General features: G+C 45.2%; 1 protein-coding gene across 7 annotated transcripts in view; it reads left to right on the top strand.

The window, feature by feature from the left end:
• Dcun1d4 (defective in cullin neddylation 1 domain containing 4) overlaps nucleotides 1-18,318 on the top strand; it is a 90,411-nt gene that overhangs the window by 26,125 nt on the left and 45,968 nt on the right. For 5 of the 7 annotated variants that reach the window (XM_048414875.3, XM_085691776.2, XM_085691777.2 and 2 more), the window contains 2 exons: nucleotides 10,035-10,105; nucleotides 10,277-10,316. The exons of 1 other annotated variant lie outside the window; for it this stretch is intronic. In XM_048414875.3, coding sequence (XP_048270832.2) covers nucleotides 10,035-10,105; nucleotides 10,277-10,316 — 111 coding nt within the window. Of the gene's footprint in view, nucleotides 1-9,745; nucleotides 9,915-10,034; nucleotides 10,106-10,276; nucleotides 10,317-18,318 lie in introns of those variants that run through there. One more of the 7 variants, XM_085691778.2, reaches the window with a different exon arrangement.

The raw sequence follows: 18,318 nt of genomic DNA, 5'->3' as shown, positions 1-18,318 counted from the left end.
CTTGGTAGGCTCTGCTAACCAATATTCTGTACTTTTTGGAGCAGGATCTAATTCTGTAGCCCCGGGTGACCTGGTGCTTACAGTGTATACCTCACTAAGCTGGCCTGGAGCGTGCTCTGTAGGATAGGCTGGCTCTGGACTTCCACCAATCCTCCTGCCTCTGCCTCAAATACCAGTATTATAGGTGCACACCACCATGCCTGGCTTGGTCTTTGAGAAGAGATTTTTAGCTTTTACACAGATTATGAATATTCCCATTCAAATGGCATGTGTCTGAGACGACAGACATACCAGTCACCCTGATCTGATCAACACATATTATTATTCATGTATATGTTTTATGATGTCATACGGGACCTTTAAAACATGTCCAGTTGTTGCTGTGTATCAGTTAAAACCAAGTGAAAATACAGTATTTGTCTCTTTGTGCCTTACTTTTCTCTAAATACCCTCTAGTTTCTTGTGTGTTCCTGCAGACGCCAGGGCTTCATTCTGTTGTGGCTGTATACTGTTCCACTGCGTACATGGCTGTGTAGTATTCCACCATGTACATGACTGTGCAGTGTTTCACCGCATACATGGCTGTATAGTGTTCCACTGTGTATGTGTCTGTGTAGTGTTCCACCATGTACATGGCTGTGTAGTGTTCCACTGGGTACATGGCTGTGTAGTGTTCCACCGTGTACGTGGCTGTGTAGTGTTCCACTGGGTACATGGCTGTGTAGTGTTCCACCGTGTACGTGGCTGTGTAGTGTTCCACTGGGTACATGGCTGTGTAGTATTCCACTGTGTACGTGGCTGTGTAGTGTTCCGTGTATGTGGCTGTGTAGTGTTCCACTGCATACCTGGATGTATACTATACCACCGTGTACATGCACCACGTTTTCTGCATTCATCTGTACTGCATGCTGAGGCTGACTGCCTTAGTGAGCAGTGACCCATAAATATGCTGAGACTCTCTGTGTTCTTTTCCCTTCAGCCTCTCTGTGTACACCCAGCAGTGAGGGCGCATCATATGGGGCTCCATTTCCTAGTTTTTGAGGAGTCTCACACTGTTTCTTAATGGCTGTACTAATTTATTTCCACTAGGAACATTTAAGAGTTTTCCACATCCCACACAGCAATGCTTGCTGTCTTTTGGATAGTATTTTTTTTTTTTTAAGACATGATTTCTCTGTGTAGCTCTGACTGTCCTGGAACTCACTCTGTAGACCAGGGTCTACCTCTTCCTCCCAAGTGCTAAGATTAAAGGTGTGTACCACCACTGCCTGGCTGGATAATACTGTAGTATGAGGCGACTGGGCTGTGTCCTGCCACCTGGCTAGCTTAACCCCAAAATAATCACACAAATTGTATTAATTAAATTACTGCCTGGCCCATTAGTTCTAGCCTCTTATTGGCTAACTCTCACATCTTGATCTAACCCATTTCTAATAATCTGTGTAGCACCACGAGGTCGTGGCTTACCGGGAAAGATTCTAACCTATGTCCATCTCGGGCAGGAAAACTATGGCGTCTGCCTGTCTCTGCTTTCTTCCTCCTAGAATTCTGATCTGTCTTCCCCGCCTACCTGAGTTCTGCCCTATCAACTAGGCCAAGGCAGTTTCTTTAATAACCAACGAAAGCACAAATACAGAGGGGCCTCCTACACCATAACACCATTTTAATGTCCCGTTATGACTTTGAAAGGCATTGCTCTGGTTACTGATGTTGAACTTTTTTATTTTTCATGCATTTGTTACTCATTTGTCTTATCTCTTAAGAAATCTCTTGAGCCAATCTCCATGCGGGTCGTTTGTCCATTTTTAAATAGTGTTTTTCTTGTTTGTTCTTTTTTTGCTGTTGGCATGTTTAAGATCGTTCATGTCTTAATGAATTCCCAGGCAAGTGAAGAAGCTTGCAGACACCATCTTCTCTTCTGTAGGTTGTTTCTTCCTCCACTGACTGTTTCCTTTTCTTGTCTTTTCATTTGCCATTTGTCAACTTTTGCTTTTGCTACCTTTTTTGTTTGTTTTTGGGTCCAAAACCAAAAAACATCCACACATGTGCCCTGAAGCGCTTTCCCTGTCATGGTAGTTGCATAGTTTTGCGTCTATGTTTAAGTCTTTGACCTATTTCGAATTTATTTTTAATTAATTAGTTCATCATTTATTTATTTATTTTTGAGGTATGGTCTCACTTTATAGCCCTGGGCTCCTGAAACTCATTATATAGACCATGTGTAGCTCAAACTCACAGAGATCCACTGCCCTCAGCCTCCAGAGTACTGGGATTGGAGGCATACACAGGCCTTGATTTGTTTTTTACTCTCTCTCTCTCTATCTCTCTCTCTGTCTGTCTGACACACACACACACACACACACACACACACACACACACACACACACACAGAGAGAGAGAGAGAGAGAGAGAGAGAGAGAGAGGCCTTGGTCACTTTGTAGACCAGACTGGCCTGGAGGGCGTGTGCCACCACCCAGCTTTGTCGTATGTTCTGAAGTCAGGTATTAGAGCCTCGAGCTTTTTTTTCCCTTTTGCTCAGGAATTTTTTTGTTGTTCAGTCTTTTGTGAATTCCACACAGATTTTTAAACACTTCTATTTTTGTGAAAGGTGTTAATATTTTAATAGGAATTGATTTGTATCTTGAGGTTGCTTTGGGTAGCAGTATATTTTAGCAATATTCTAGCCTGTGAACGTGGGGTATTTTTCTGTTTCATGTTCTCCCCAGTTTCACCAGGATTTTGTAATTTTCAGTGTAAATGGTGGTTGATTTCCTTGCAGGTATTATGGTCTTTGTAGCTGTCATAAGTGTTATTGCTTTCTTGGTTCTTTCTGAACAGTGATGTTCTTGCTGTTGAACAAAGGTATTGCTCTTTGCATGCTATTTTATACCCTGGAGCATCTGAATTTATGAGATCTAACCACTGTGGTATTAGTTATCTATATGACCTATCTGTTCAATCAGTTGAGCAATCAAATCTCTTGTCTGCATATGGATTACTTGGATACCGCCCCTGCCCCTGTTTTATGTTTTTTTTTTAAATTTTTTTTTCTCTTATGGCTCTGGTCCATTTTTCCCTTAAAAAGTTGGTGGAGTGTTTTGAGATTTAGCCAGTTTTACTATTTTTAATATTGAAATGATTTGTGTACTTGATAGCTAAGGCATTACATTTTATGTGAAATGTGGTCTTATCTTCATAAGGAGGTGGAGTGGAGGAAGTAGCTTTGAGCTAGCAGTTAGTCTTAGTCAGTGGTCTATTGCTGTGCAGAGACACCATGACCGTGGCTACTCTTATAAAGGAAAAATGTTAATTGGGACTGGCTTACAGTTCAGAGGTTTAGTTCTTTATTATCTTGGTGGGATGTGGGGGTGCATAGGCAGACATGGTGCTGTAGCCTAGAGTCCTACGTCTTGATATGCATGCAACAGGAATTATCTGAGATTCTGGGCGTGACTTGAGCATATGTGAGACCTCGAAGCCCACCTCCACAGTGACACTCTTCCTCCAAAAAGGCCACACCTACTCCAACAAAGCCACACCTCCTAATGTTGTCACTCCCTTTATTCTGTTTCCTAATCTGTTTATCTCCTTGAGTACAGGCCTTGGCTCCATTCCACTCTGTGGTGCTCCTTTTCCCTTGCTCAGCTTGCTCCTTTTCATTATAGATCTTCCTTAGAGTTAACACTGATAACCACACCACAGAGTCTATACTAGGCTGTTCTGAGATTTCCTCTGCTAAGGGAAATCCAAAACTCTTCACTCAGGCAAATTTTTCGGACAAGGCCACAGCAGCCACTTCCTTCACCAAAATATCCCAAGAATGATCTCGAGGCAGCATGCTGAAATTAGTCTCCTCTGAAACCCCTTGAGCCAGCCGCTCACAGTCCAAATCACTCTTAACAACATTATCTTCCATGCTTTTACTGATATGACCCATTAAGCAGTGCTTAAAGCATACAGCTGTTTTTCTAACCCACAGTCCCAAGGTCCATTTTCCTTCAAACAAAAGCATAGTCAAGCCTATCACAGCAATACCTCTGTCCCTGGTCCCAACTTCTTCCTTAGGGTTTCTGTTGCTGTGAAGAGACACCATGGTCACAGCAACTCTACTAAAGGAAAACATTTAATTGGTTTACATTTTTAGAGATTTAGTCCATTATCATCATGGTGTAATATGGTAGCGTGCAGGCCTTCATGTCTGCATGGTGCTGGAGAAATAGTCAAGTGTTGTATATCTTGACTTTCAGGCAACAGGAAGTGGACTGTCTGACTGGGTGTAGCTTGAGCATACATGAGACCTTAAAGCCCACTTCTACAGTGGCACACTTTCTCCAATGAGACCACACCTACTCCAACAAGGCCACACCTCCCAATAGTGCCATTTCCTTTGGGGAGCATTTTCTTTCAAACCACAACCACGTGTGATTTCTTCCCAGCTTGGCCAGTGCTACCATCTGAGATAGTTAAAACTGTTTGAGATAGTTAAAAGGAAATGCCTTCTCAGTGTGGTCCCCTTTCCCCTGTGCATTCCAGAAAAGATTTATGTGCAGATCATTTCCTTGCTAAGGCGAATAAAGACTTCATTTTGGCCTCATGGGGCCGTGTGTTCTCTGAAGGAGTTAGCTCGCAGCAGCAGCTGGCCTGCACAGTGAGTGCAGTAGACGGTGCAGTAGGCATGCATGCCAGCTGCCGGGAGCCTGGTGGCACCATGTGCAGCTTTGTGCCATGCTCATGTTGGCTTTCATGTGAAGGTGTGGCAGATAAGTTGCCACTGGGTAGAGTTAGGTCACGTGTACCTGCTCCATCTGCATGCCCTCTGGCAGGAAAGTTGAGAACACAATGTCATGGGATGCTCCGTCTGAACTCTTAAGCAGGGTTCACAGGCTCATTACTTACCTTTCTCATGTCATTTGTCACATTTGAAGATGACTTGAAGGACCCCAACCATATCACAGTTTGATAACTCTGTACTGCATTCATTTGCTGTTCTGAATCTTTGTTGGGCACTTTGTATGAGCAGGTAGTGTTCTGGGTATTTGGAATACAGCAGAGGACCAGATCCTGGCTCTGTAGAGTCGAGACAGTTTATCAGCGTATGGTATGTGCGACACATGTAGCAGGGAAGAGCAGAGTGTCCGTGGTGGCAGAGCACAGATGACATCCTGTCTGTGCTTGTGGACACGTGTGTGCCCATGGATGTGTGTGCTGTGCTCATAGATGCATGTGCTGTGCTTGTGGGTGCATGGTGCATGTGGTGTGCTCGTGGACACTTGTGGTGTGCTCATGGATGCATGTGCTGTGCTTGTGGACACATGGGTGTGTGTGGTGTGCTGGTGGGCACGTGTGGTATACTCGTGGACATTTGTGGTGTGCTTGTGGATGCATGTGCTGTGCTTGTGGGTGCATGGGTGTGTGTGGTGTGCTGGTGGGCACATGTGGTATTCTTGTAGACGGGTGTGGCGTGCTGGTGGACGGGTGTAGTGTGATCACAGAGCGTCAGGAGATGGATCGATGAGCTGCAGGTAAGATGAGTGTGTGCTCTGGGCCCAGATAAACCGCTGTCTTTGGCCTTGAACACCTTCCCTTTCCACTGTGGCTGAGGTGGGAGTGAGTTTAGTTTGCTCCACATGCTCCTTGATTATTCTTTGTTCCTTCTGAAAGACAACCTCTTTCTATTGGTTAGCATGTGCCTTTAATCCCAGCATTTGGGAGGCAGAGGTAGGAGGATCTCTGTGAGTTCCAGGCCAGTCTGGTTTATATAGTGAGCTCCAGACCAGCTAGGATGGTGTGTAGAAAGTTGGTGTTAAAAATCAAAAAGAAGGGCTCTTTTATCATGTTGATTATATGCATGTTTCTGCATAGAGACCCATGTTTATCTCTTCCCTTCCATTTGCTGCAGTCCTGCACAGTCTACTGTTGTGACTGTTGTGCTATTTTACCCCAGGCATTGGCAGGCAGTGACCTAGGGCTGAGTCCTACCCACTGCCCAGTTTGTACAAATGATATTTTATTGGCAAACAGCCTCACTCTTTTGGAGCTGCAGTGGCCGAGTATTCGCACCACAGGCCCGTGGGATCCGCAAAGCCCAGGTACATGCAATCTGTACCTCTGCAGTTTCTCTGCCTCTGCTCCAGACTTTGTGTTCTTCCCTGTTCATTTCAGCTGTTGCTTGGCAGAGCTAGCATCTTCGTTCTTAGAATTGCTTCCAAGTCTTCCTTTAGCTACTACTTACTTTTTTTTCCAGGGGTAGGAGATGGTTGTGGGGGTGGGGGTAGAGATGTCTGTGGGGGTAAAGATGGCTGTTGGGGTGGGGGTAGGGGATGTCTGTGGGGGTAAAGATGGCTGTGGGGGTAGGGGATGTCTGTGGGGGTAGGGATGGCTGTGGGGGTAGGGATGGCTGTTGGGGTAGGGATGACTGTGGGGGTAGGGGATGTCTGTGGGGGTAAAGATGGCTGTGGGGGTAAGAGGGTAAGAGGGAATAGGTGAAAAACTGCAGGACAAGCAGAATAGGAATTTGATTGCTTTTAATTTGTAGTTTACTGAAGGGAGAAGCCATTGCTTCATAATGTTGGCATTTTCCCTTCCAGAAATAACCATCTCTACAATTATGTTTCTTACTGAACTTGACTGTTTCTGCATTTGTTTCACATTTTGAAGCTTATTCCTATGTATATTATTGCTTTTTGATGCTGTTATAATTGAGATATCTCAATTTTATTTTACAATTGGCATTATGGTAGAAAGGAAGGATTGTGTTTATTGTACATTTAAATTGTTTCTCATCGTTACGGATAGATAAAATATTAGAAATTAAAGTGTTGTTTGATGGTTATGTCTGAACTTAACCCGAAATCACGTGATCCCTGATAGTGCTGTGTCGGCGAATGCTGTAGAGTTCTAATCTACAGTGGTTTAGTGGAGTGGTCTGAGCCCTCCCTTCCCTTTCATCTTGCACAGATCACAGCAGATAGTAATTAAATCAGACGACATTTTTATACCCAGTCAGCGTTTGTTGGTGGGTTTGAAAATACCCAGAAGATAATTTAGGTGAGGTCTTCATCAGTCAGGCGGACTGTGCTGTGCAGAGATGACTGTGGCCTTACTGTGGACTCTAGAGGGGCTCCCGGCACCTGCAGCCAGACCATCCCGCTCACTGTGCAGAGCCTTTGGATCCCGGAGAACAGTTGACTTAACCTTGCATTTATCCTTTGGAACTGAAAGAGGAGCCGGAGATTTTTATGAATCTACTTTCCTGAATTTATTCTCTGTAAAGCGTTTGATCTTTACCCTGACATCTCTGCCTTAAGGATGTGAAATCTATTTTAGATTTCAAGGTCTATTACTTGCCTTGAGCTTGGAACAGATGAACCATAAATCCAGTATCTTTTAACCTCTGTGAATTTATCTTTTATTGCTATTTTTTTCCTGCTAAATTCATGTCGTCTTAACTTCTGCTATGAGACTAAAGGACTGTTCATGTTACTGGTTACATCTGTTTTTCCTTTGCCTTTTTCAGTGTAGTGACAACCTAGCGATGGTGGTAGGAATTGGGTATGGAAATGGATACTTGACATGGCACGTGACTTGTGAAATGGACCCTTTTCTTGTCTTTAGTGAAGTGAGACACTTCTATAGGCTGTAGTTGTAAGCATTCCTGTGTCTCTCTGAGTGTGTGGAGATTTCCTGCCACCACATCGCTATGTAGGTCTATTATTGTCTATACTGTGCGGATCAGTGCTGTTAAGGGTTGAGCTGTGTCAGGCCCCTTGCCGCATCACAGAGTTCTGACGTCGGGGTCTCTGAGGTCTCTGGAGTTTACCTACGTAAGTAGGCACTGCTTCCTGTGGTGGCTTGGTGTGGGGCTGGTAGTTTTAATTGAGTATCCAGGCGTTGTGGTTGGAGCCTGACCCTGTTACTATACAGGGTCACTTGTTTTAACCAAAACCGGTGGACTGGCGATTTGGACCAACTTCTAGATCCCATGGTCAGGATATGAAGCACAGTGTTGCTTTTGGCTTACACCCCTGTGGACTGGGTTGAGTGCAGAGGGGAGAAGATGGGTGTGAAGTGGGAAGAGAAGGATTTGTGGGCTGGTGTGAAAGACACTCAGAAGCCGTGGCAGGGTTTATTAGCATGAAAGTGGGGACTCCCTGTGAGGGTAACCTGCTTCTTCTCTCATGCAGCCTCCATCTTCACTACAGGAAAGGGGAAGGTTGTACAACCTCAGTTTGTGTAGGTATGCTAATGCAAAATCTGGCATGGCCTGAACAGCAGGCTAGTTAGGTGACATATGGTGGCCACAGGGATGTGTGCTACATGCGTGCCGGCCTTTGGCATGTCCTTTCTGCCTTCCCTTCTGTTGTCCTCAGTGACAAGACAGTCCATGGTCTCAGCTTTGGTTTCCAGTTGGGGTGGGAAGCAAAGTGATAATGGAGTGTATAGGCCTGCTTTCCTGCTTCTAAACAGGTTGCTGAGATGCTTGTGGCATGGGAGTTGTGTATTTCAGCTCCCCACTGCCTCTTGTAGGACAGGTGAACACCGTTGTTTGCGGCTTGGAGACCCTGTCCATTTTTATTTCGTATAAACACGAGGAGGTATGTGTACTGAGCACACACATGCACATATGTACGTTTTTACCCTGTGTGCCTTTCTGAACCTTTCCTGTGCAAGTGTGTGAAGTGGGTCATCTGGATTGACGCTGTGACATTTCCCTCAAGCATGGCTGGCAGGTTCAAACAGTTAACAGGGATCTTAGCTTTTGTTTGTTTGTGTTTCTAAGATTGGGTCTCAAACATGCCCTGCCTCCCGGCCCCAGTGCACTGGGATTTCAGGGGAGCACCACCGTGCCCGGCTAGGAGTCCGTCTCTCAGATCTATTGTAGGTTCTAGACGGCAGGGGCTGCTCCAGCAGTGCAAGTGCGCATGTATGTCGTCTGTTCCTGTGCCCACCTGTGCATGTCAGGGGCATCTTGTTGCCAGGCTCCCAGCCCTGCCCGGCTGCCTGTGAAGGGATTCCTAGGGCAAGGGAGCCTTTTTGACAGATTGAGAGTAGCAGCCCATGGGTCCAACCCAGCAGACAGCTCACAGGGTCACATCTGACCCTGGGAATGCTCTGTGCAGCTGGTGCGTGTTCCCAGTGCTAATGATGAAGTGACTTAGAATGGTGAGACCCTGAGAGTGCCTCTTCTGGGCCACTTTCGATCTAACACGTGTGACTGGAAAGATGGAATTAGTGTTAATCCTGCTATTTATAAAAATACTTACTGATACTTTTTCAAATATCAAGTTATTAATAATCTTTGAGCTCCTTTCTGTAGGCGGCATCTATGTGGACATACTTTCTAAATCTTGTCTGCACGTGTGTGATGCTTCCTCAGGAGTGTGACTTCAGTCTGTGGTGTTCTCTACTGTTGTAGGGCCTGCAGGTCACTGCACACCACCTGTGCTCTGGGTCACCCCCCCTCCCCTGCCCATAAGGCCGTTTTTTATCGGTGTGTTTAAGGGAGGTGGAGGGGTAGGTGCCTGTGATAGATAGTACTGTATAATCTGCCACAGAAGAAATATGCTGTAAGGTTGCAAAGTGCCAAATATTGGGACACCATTCTGTCATTTTTCTGGCTGTGAGTGTGCTAATCATAACAAAAATCCGGGGAAGGATGGGAAAGCGAGCCCATTTCCTTGGAGATCTGAGCCATTTTCGATTTGCATGGCTCCTTTGAGTTCCTGACATTATTTATATCTTCCAGGGAAATGCAGGTTGGCAGCTGGCAGGGTTTCATAGCTCCTGCAGTATTTTCTTTGTACCTTAGAGTTGGCATGAACTCCCATGACCGTTAGCATTTGGTTGGAGATTGGACTATATGGTCAGAGCTTGTTCTGGGGACTGAGTCAGTAGTTGCATGTTGCTGTTTACCTGTAAGTATCCTGCTAATTGAGGCACCGAAACAACTATTTACGTTACTTTTGAGCTTTTGAAATTTCTTACTGTCTGAGAACCAGCTAACACTGATTTCTTTTCTCCCTTTTCTTTTAAAGACTTTCAGCTGAACTCTCATCTCTCAACACTGGCAAACATTCATAAGATCTACCATACCCTTAACAAGCTAGTAAGTCAGTCTTTACAGATACAGTTGCCAGCTTTGATGTGGCCGCTTTGCGCAAACGCTTTGGATAAAAGAATTTACGCTCTGGCTATCAATTGCTTATGAGAATACTGAGTTTTCGTGCTTGCTGTAGGGTATGCAGTTTCTTGGTGTTAATGATCATGTTTCTTACAGAATCTGACAGAAGACGTTGGCCAAGACGATCACCAAACAGGTAAATGCGAACACCACTGACTTTTTAGTAAGGATGCGGAGGAATCATGGCGAAAGGGAAGCCGTGGCCACAGAGCCTTTGCGTTGACCACCTAGTGCCCTCGGTTAACGCGTTGTCACTGTTGAGGACCCCAGGTGACAGCAGTGCCTTCCCAGCAGGGAATCTGTCTTGAAGCTCTGAATTGTGCTAGCGCTCCCATTTCCTCAGAGGGCCTGAAGATTCTTTTGTAGGTTTCAGGAGCATTCCCTTTGCTCACACTGAAAGGCGTGAAAACCCAAAGGTTTTCAGTTGCTCGGCAGGGGTGTTTGTGTCCTGTGGAGGTCCTGAGAGAATGACTGCTCCTGGGTGGTGGGGGAGAAGGTTTGCTGTAGATAAGAGGGAGAGCGTAGCCAGAGTGACCAGCTGAAGTGGGCCATAACAGCAGAGGAGGGAGGAGAGAGGGACAGAGGGGAACCAGGAGCAGTGGCCAAGAGGGCAAGAGGCCAACAAAGGGAGGTTGTGGAGGAAAGAGCAGCTGAGGGAAGGACAGCCCAGCCCAGCCTCTGGACTAGAGAAGTTTAGGGTAGAGAGGGTAGGGTAGGGTGAGACAGTGGATTCAGAGCCCGAGGGATGCTGGGAGAACCCGGTGGCCACTTTAATAGGCACCTCAGCCTTTTGTCCTGGGTTTGAGACCTAACACTGAGGGTTCCTGTATGGGAAAGTGAGCACCTGCTTCTTAAAGTTGTTCTCTAGACCTGTGGTTCTGAAGGAGGAAGTAGCATCATGCTCTCCTCACTTCAGCCTCTTCTGTAAGTTTAGGGTATGGGCTCAGTGTTTGCCCATCTGATCAGCACCCAGCCCATGATGCAACTAACCAGGGCCCTGCACCCTGAGAACCACTTCTCTAAGCTATTCATGATTCTAAAGTCCAGGAACATGCATTTGATCTACAGCTACAAAATTTGTGGCAAAAATGATTAAAATGTATTGTGAAATAGAAAAATTACTAGAGTTCTAGGTTAGTGGATTCAGGCTGCTGCGACAGAACACCCAAGAGCTAGTGACTTATCATTTATGACTCTTGGTTCTAGAGGCTGGAGAGCTTATAGTCATGTGTGATTCTCGGTTCTAGAGACTGGAGAGCTAGTGACTTATAGTCATGTATAAGTCTCGGTTCTAGAGGCTGGAGAGCTAGTGACTTATAGTCACGTATGACTCTGTTCTAGAGGCTGGAGAGCTAGTGACTTATAGTCATGTATGGCTCTGTTCTAGAGGCTGGAGAGCTAGTGACTTATAGTCATGTATGACTCTGTTCTAGAGGATGGAGAGCTAGTGACATAGTCATGTATGACTCTGTTCTAGAGGATGTAGAGGCAGGTGGCAGATCGCTGTTCTCCCTGGTGGCCTTTTGCTGTGTTCTATGTTCAGGAGAAGAGCACCTTGCAGGACCTTCTCATAGGTGATTCTCAGTCGTCAGGGTTTCACATGATCCAGTCAGCCCCAAAGACCCCAGCTCTCCACCCCAGTACCCTGGGAAATGGATGTCAACATTTGAATTTTGGAGGATCACCTTCAGGCCAGAGCTTGTTGAAGAAATTTTGAGTGGTCCTAAAGTGAATGGCGTGGAACTTGTTGGCTTTTGATCTCCGAGTCTACCTCTTTCCCTAGTCCTCTGTTTAATGTTGTTTTTCCCCAGATATTTTTATGCATGTATACATGTTTGTGTTTTTTGAAACATCCATGGTATTTAATTTTCCATTTAATGGTAGAGTGTTGACATGTAGACCTCACCCACGTCCTCCTTCCAGACTGATTCAGAGCCGATTGAAATTTAAGCATAGAAAGGAGTTTGAAGAAATAGTCTGTTGGAATGCACTGGCTTTTCAGTCCTCCCTGGGTCCAGACTGACACACCTGCTGTGCGCTACCAGTCCGTGATGGAGACAGGCTTCCTGCCCTGCTGAGAAGGAGGGCATCTCAGAGTAGCTGGGCTCTCTGCTCAACTTCCTCTCTCTGCATCCCCAGTTAGACCAGGCAGGGGAGGATGGGATGGGGAACAGACGGTGCCGGGTGTGTTGAGGTGGTCAGGGGCAAACATTTTCAGTAGCACGTTATAAAAGGATATGTTCTCTTTTGAAATTACTGCTTAATTGTCCAATTCATGGATGTATCATATGTTCTCCAGCCTCCTGATGAGCGTTTGTGCTTGGGTTTAACTCTCAGCTACTTTCAGTAAAACTGGAATAATATCTCCAGGGTCAAGTTCATAATTAAGGAAAGAAACACTGCTTTCTACTTGAAGCTGTTGGTGGTCATGAAGATTTTTTTGACTTAACAGTTGGTGGTGGTGTTTTAGTTTTTAAAATAAGATTTTGTATTAGTAAGACTCTAAGATTGTCTTAGCTATGGTAACAACACATTATTTCTGACTTCTGAATATTATATAGTTAATTTTGGAGTTTAGATTTAAATGAGTAATTGTTACTATGGAAATTTCATATCTAAACGTTTAACTTAAAAATGACAATATAATAACTGTAGGTTTTGATTGGGGAAGGCGATGGAGGAAAGAATGTCTGATGACCTGGACAGTGTCGGTTGGTGCTCATAGTATGTGTATATGTGTGTGTGCTCACAGAGTGCATGCACACTCATGTTGTGTGTGGGCATGTGTGCTCATGGGGTATATATATACTCATAGGTGTTTGTGTGTATGCTTGTATGTGTATGCTATAGTGTGTGTATATATATGATATATGTATGTGTACAGATGTATACATGGTACACCATATGGGTGTGCACGGAGGGGCCAGAGGTTGACATCAAGATGTCATCACTTGCTTCTCTACCCTGTTTTTTTTTTTTTTTTTTTTTTTTATTTGAGATAGGGTTTCTTTGTAGTTTTGGAGCCTGCCCTGGAATTAGCTCTTGTAGACCAGGCTGACCTCGAACTCACAGAGATCCTCCTGCCTCTACCTCCCAAGTGCTGGGATTAAAGGCATGCACAACCCCCGCCTGGCTCTCTACTCTATTTTTTAAAATAGGGTGTCTCACTGAACCTTGAGCTCACTGGTTTGGGCTAGCCTTGGTTGGCCAGCAAACATCCAGATCTGCCTGTCTATCTGTTCCCCGGGGGCCAAGGTTACAGGCACATGCCACCATGGTCATCTTTTATGTGGGTGTTGGCAATCAAACTCAGGTCCTCATATTTGTAGGACAAGCACTTTACCCATCAAACCGTATCCCTGGGCCAGGGCTTGTTTACTAGTCGGTCGCCACAGTGCCACATCTGGCTGTGGCATCTGTTGTGTTTCCTACTCTCCAGCATACATGGTAAAAGTTAGACAGTGGAAAATGAGTGAGGCTTGCAGATACGAGCAAGTGTGCTGTTTCTTTGACTGTCTTGGCCCAACAGGAGTCTGAGAACCTACCATAAACATGGTGTGTGGAAGGGCCAGGACCTTGCCAGAAGGTGGGGCACCTCATCCCCTGCCTATGCTTCTGCTCTCCACAAGGGAGCCAGGGAGGTGAGGAAGAGGAAGAGCAGCTCCAAAACAGAGGACTGAGTTAGCAAAAGGAAAACACGGAGCGGGGAACAAGTCAGGAAAGTGATTCTGTGTGCCAGAGTCAGGGTTCCTTAGAGATAAAAGAAAAGGAATTCCTTTTGTTATAAATAGCAGGAAAATTTTGTTCTTTTAAAAATTGCTAGTTTTGCCAGGCAGTGGGAGCACATGCCCTTAATCCCAGCACTTGGGAGACAGAGGCAGGTGTGAATCTCTGTGAGTTTGAGGCTAGCCTGGTCTACAGAGCGAGTTCCAGGACAGGCTTCAAAACTACAGAGAAACCCTGTCTCGGAAAACTTAAAAAAAAAAAAATTACTAGTTTTATTTGAACAGATAATTCACCCATATGTTCAAGAAAATGAAATAAAATCCTAGGTACTGGTGAGATGTCTAAGAATGCTATGCATTTATCAACTGACACTGTGGAATCTCCAACATTGCGTGAGTAGTGCAGCCAACTTCCTGGAAACACTTGGTGGGGCAGAGTGAGCTGCGTGCAGTGTTGTGAAATGAGACAGTTCCGTGGACAGCTGGCTCACCAACGTGAACGAGGCAGATTGAGGTGTGCGTTTTGAACATGTTAAGTTTGAACAAGTCAGAAACAGCCTTTCCCTCCTTTGGTGGATCATATAAGAGATTAACTCTAGCAGGGACTCTTGCTGAGTCCGGTCAAGTAAGATGATTACACAAAGGGGGAAGTACCTGCTCAGGCATCAGTTCTGAACAGCACGCCAACTTAAACTGTTAGGAAAGCAGCAAGGTGAATAGATGTTCCAGGTGACTTCAAGTTGCCTTTAAAACTTGATTTTCTGGGACAATACTAAAATAGACCTATTGAAAAATATCAATAGTATTTTAAACTGTTTAATACGGGAAGAAAGACTATATTAATTGGCTTAAATGAAAAGATAAAAAATAACTTGTTCTCTTAAAATGCTAAACCCCCCAAAATGAATCTGAACGTTCAGGTAAAAACCTTTATATAAGATTAGGTTTTAAAGTCTTGTGTGTGTGTGTGTGTGTGTGTGTGTGTGTGGTATGTGTATGTATGTATGTGGTGTGTATATGCGGTGTGTAGTATGTCCATGTGTGTGTGTGTCCATGTATGTGTGTAAGGTGTATGTATGTGTGGAGGCCAGAGAACTTTCTGGAATAGGTTCAAAATTGTTTTCCACCTTTGTGTGAATTTGGGGCAATCAGACTCAGGTTGCCGAGTTTTCATGACAGATGCCTTTGCTGGGTGCACCATCTCGCTGACCCTCAATTTTATTTTCATTATCTCTTTAATGATTATCTTAATGCCATACCATTTAGAAGAAACTTGTGTCTGTAGTTTTAGCTTTCTGGAGGCTGAGGCAGAAGGATCCAGGGTTCAAAGCCTACCTGAGCCTGTTTGGAAGGCTTAAGAGCTGGTGTGCTGGTCTGAGTAGAATATCTGCCTGGCTTGTATGCGGTCAGGAGACAGCACTCCCAGGCAGAGCGCTCTGTGGCCGTGAGAGCCCGCAGAGCTGTGGCCCTGAGTCCCCCACCTGAACTGTTAGGTGGATTGTTCTTGACTGTATTATCTCCTTTTGACTTTTTTCTGTAAAGATGTAGTTAAATTGAGGTGATGTATATATTTAAGCTTCAGAGTCTAAATTTATTGAGATAAATGAATAAGATTTGTAGACCACTTATTTAGACTTAAGGATTTATTTTTAAGAATCACCGTATTGCCAGTAAAGGTGAAGTTAGCTTTGCTGTCGAATGGGAGATGAATCAGACATGATGGTGCGTTATTTAATTGTAGGTGTTCCAGGTGTCTGGAAAAGTTCTGATTTTAGGCAGCTTGATTTGTGCATAATTTAGGAACACATTTATTCAGTAAATACTTCATTGTCTGAGGAACTCAATAAAGTATCTCTTTACTATCATAAATTATTATATATACGAGTGAACCCAAAAAGAAACTACAAAGAAAGATGTACCTTTTTCCTTTCCTGTGTTGTTGTTGTTGTTTTGAGACAGTGTCTTGATCTTCAACTCGAATTGGCCTTGAACTCTCTTAGATAGCTAGTGTTGGTCTTGCAACCTTTCTGCCTTAGCCTCCTGAGTGTTGTGTTGCAGTCTGAGGTGATAGGCGTTGACCACGCGTACCTGTGCGCTTTGCAAAGTCCTCATAGGTTCTCTTGGCTGTGATCTGCCGGGCAAGAGAAGCAAGAGAAGGAGCAGAGGAGGCCGGAAGCAGGTGTGCAGCAAAACCTGTGTATGTTGCTGACTTGGGTCATGTTGGGAAATTGTTCTTTTAGGTAAACATGCAAAACACTGCTTTTCCTGTAACCTGGAAAGTTCTCTCTGGGTCTGTGTCCCCCCCACCCCCCGCCTGTGCGGTGAAGCGGCTGTGCAGGGGCAGACTTATTGTCATTGGAGAGGGTAGACATGGCTTATTTGTGGAAAATGGTCGGTAGTGGTTACTATGCCGATACTTAGAACAGAAAGATTGGGGAAAAAGTCATGTCTGTCTCTTAACTAGGAGAGAACAGTGTTGAATAAAGTTCCAGACTTGAGAATATGAGTGAGGTCTACACAGATAGGAGATAGTGATTCGTGAAACTTATAGAAGAAAGAAAGCAGTCCTTGGTAAGAAAATTAGTTGATGTAAGGTGTTTGTGTGCTTACCCAAGATGCATTGTTGGTGAAAGCAGACTTGTGTTGCTGTTTCTAAAGAAGCCGGTGCTGAAGGAGCTAGTGAATTGTGTTTTATTGGAGGAGACATTATTTTCAAGTGCTCATTTCTCATGGACTGAGGAGATAAGTGCATTCCCCTGTGTTCTGTAAATACCGTGGGAGGGAGAGACTGCTGCCAGCCCAGATGCTCTTAGAAGGAACTGTCTGTCCCTTCTGTCTCTTTGGTGTGTCCGTATCTAGGGTGGCGGAAGCCTGCTTGCAGTGGCAGGCATGTCTCAGTTCTGGACACTGTTTCAGGATCTATGACTAGGTAGAGCCAGCATTTTCCTTCAGCAGGCCTACCCGAGGCATCAGTGAGCTAGGATAACATCATTAGAGATGCTGATCATCTGCAGGAGCTCAGGACACTGCAGTGTTTAAACGCTGGAGTACACTAGTGTGGTTTGTGACCAGGACACTTCTCTGTAGGGAAGGTGAATGAGTGTGTGGGGTGCTAGACACTCCTCTCTCCACCCCTCCCTCTGCTCTTTCCCTCTTCTCTGCTGCCATTGTGAGAGGTAGAGAGAACTCTGTGTCTCTTGGACACAAGATGTAGTTAGGTTCCAGGCAGGGATTCTGGGTGTGATATGCCTAGGTTCTAGACTGAGGGAGCAAGTGGACTCTGATGCCCAGAGACTGTCCAGTTCCGGCTCTGGGCTTGAGTCCATTTGGGACCCTAGAAGCATATCACCAAGGAAATGTAGCGGGATGGTAGAAACCTAAAAGTGAGGTTTGGTTCCAGCCACCATTGTTCACAGCAGGTTGTGACTTTGGCTGCTGACCACTCTGGCCCTGTCTCTCATGCCTCCCAGTTGACTGTCATCTGACCTCGATCCATCTTCCTAGCTCTTTACCAAATACTTGAGCCTTTGTTCCTCTCGCCATGGTCCCTATGTGGCTGTGGAGCCACTCGCACACCCCAGACTCTGCTCTGGCTTCTGAGACATCATAGAGGCCCTTTGAAGGCTGCACTCCCTAGGGCTAGGAGTTATAGAGCTTGAGGCTGATGGTGGCTGAGAGCTGGCTGTGCCACTGAGCACCAGTTCCCTACCCTTCAGCTGCACACACCTACACACAGCATGTGTCATCGGGTGTTTGTTGAATGGATTTTCATTCTCAAGAAAATTCTCAGAGGGCCAAAGAGAGAGGACACCTTTCCCATTCTTCAAATGATGAATGAATAAGAGGCCTAAACTAGGTTAGCATTTGCCCAGACTCCAGTTGAGTGTCCATCGAGTACAGATTGCCAAGCCTAGCATGCTTCCAGGTGGATGTCCACAGCCTTTCAACTCAGGGGTGAGGAAGGAGGGCTGGAGGAATGTGTACAGTCGTTGTAGAGACTGTGGGAAGTCACCGAAAGCCTGTGCTGTGGTTCCTCCCAGCTGTTATGTAGAGAATTGCCCATCATGCACAGGGTTCTTGTGAGAACTAATTGGCATGTCTGGGGGCACTCATGCCCAAATGGGGCATTTAATATTTAAATAAAACTAATAATGGTTTAAGACAGTGTGTGGTAAGACTGCCCAGGTTTTACCCTTTGCTTCATTTCTCTTATTCCTTCTTTGCCGAGGCAGTAATGTCTTCCTTCGTAGTCCTTTTCTTTAGGAGTGAGTTAAGCAAGGGTTAAAAATAGGACCTGCAGCAGCACCGTGTGTGTGTGTGTGTGTGTGTGTGTGTGTGTGTGTGTGAGAGAGAGAGAGAGAGAGAGAGAGAGAGAGAGAGAGAGAGAACATATTCCCACTGTTACTGAATATT

The sequence above is a fragment of the Myodes glareolus genome, chromosome 8, assembly GCF_982192425.1.
Source record: "Myodes glareolus chromosome 8, mMyoGla1.1, whole genome shotgun sequence".
Lineage (NCBI taxonomy): Eukaryota > Metazoa > Chordata > Mammalia > Rodentia > Cricetidae > Myodes > Myodes glareolus.
Note: the sequence above shows the minus strand (reverse complement) of the source record. Positions and strands in the feature narration are given on the sequence as shown.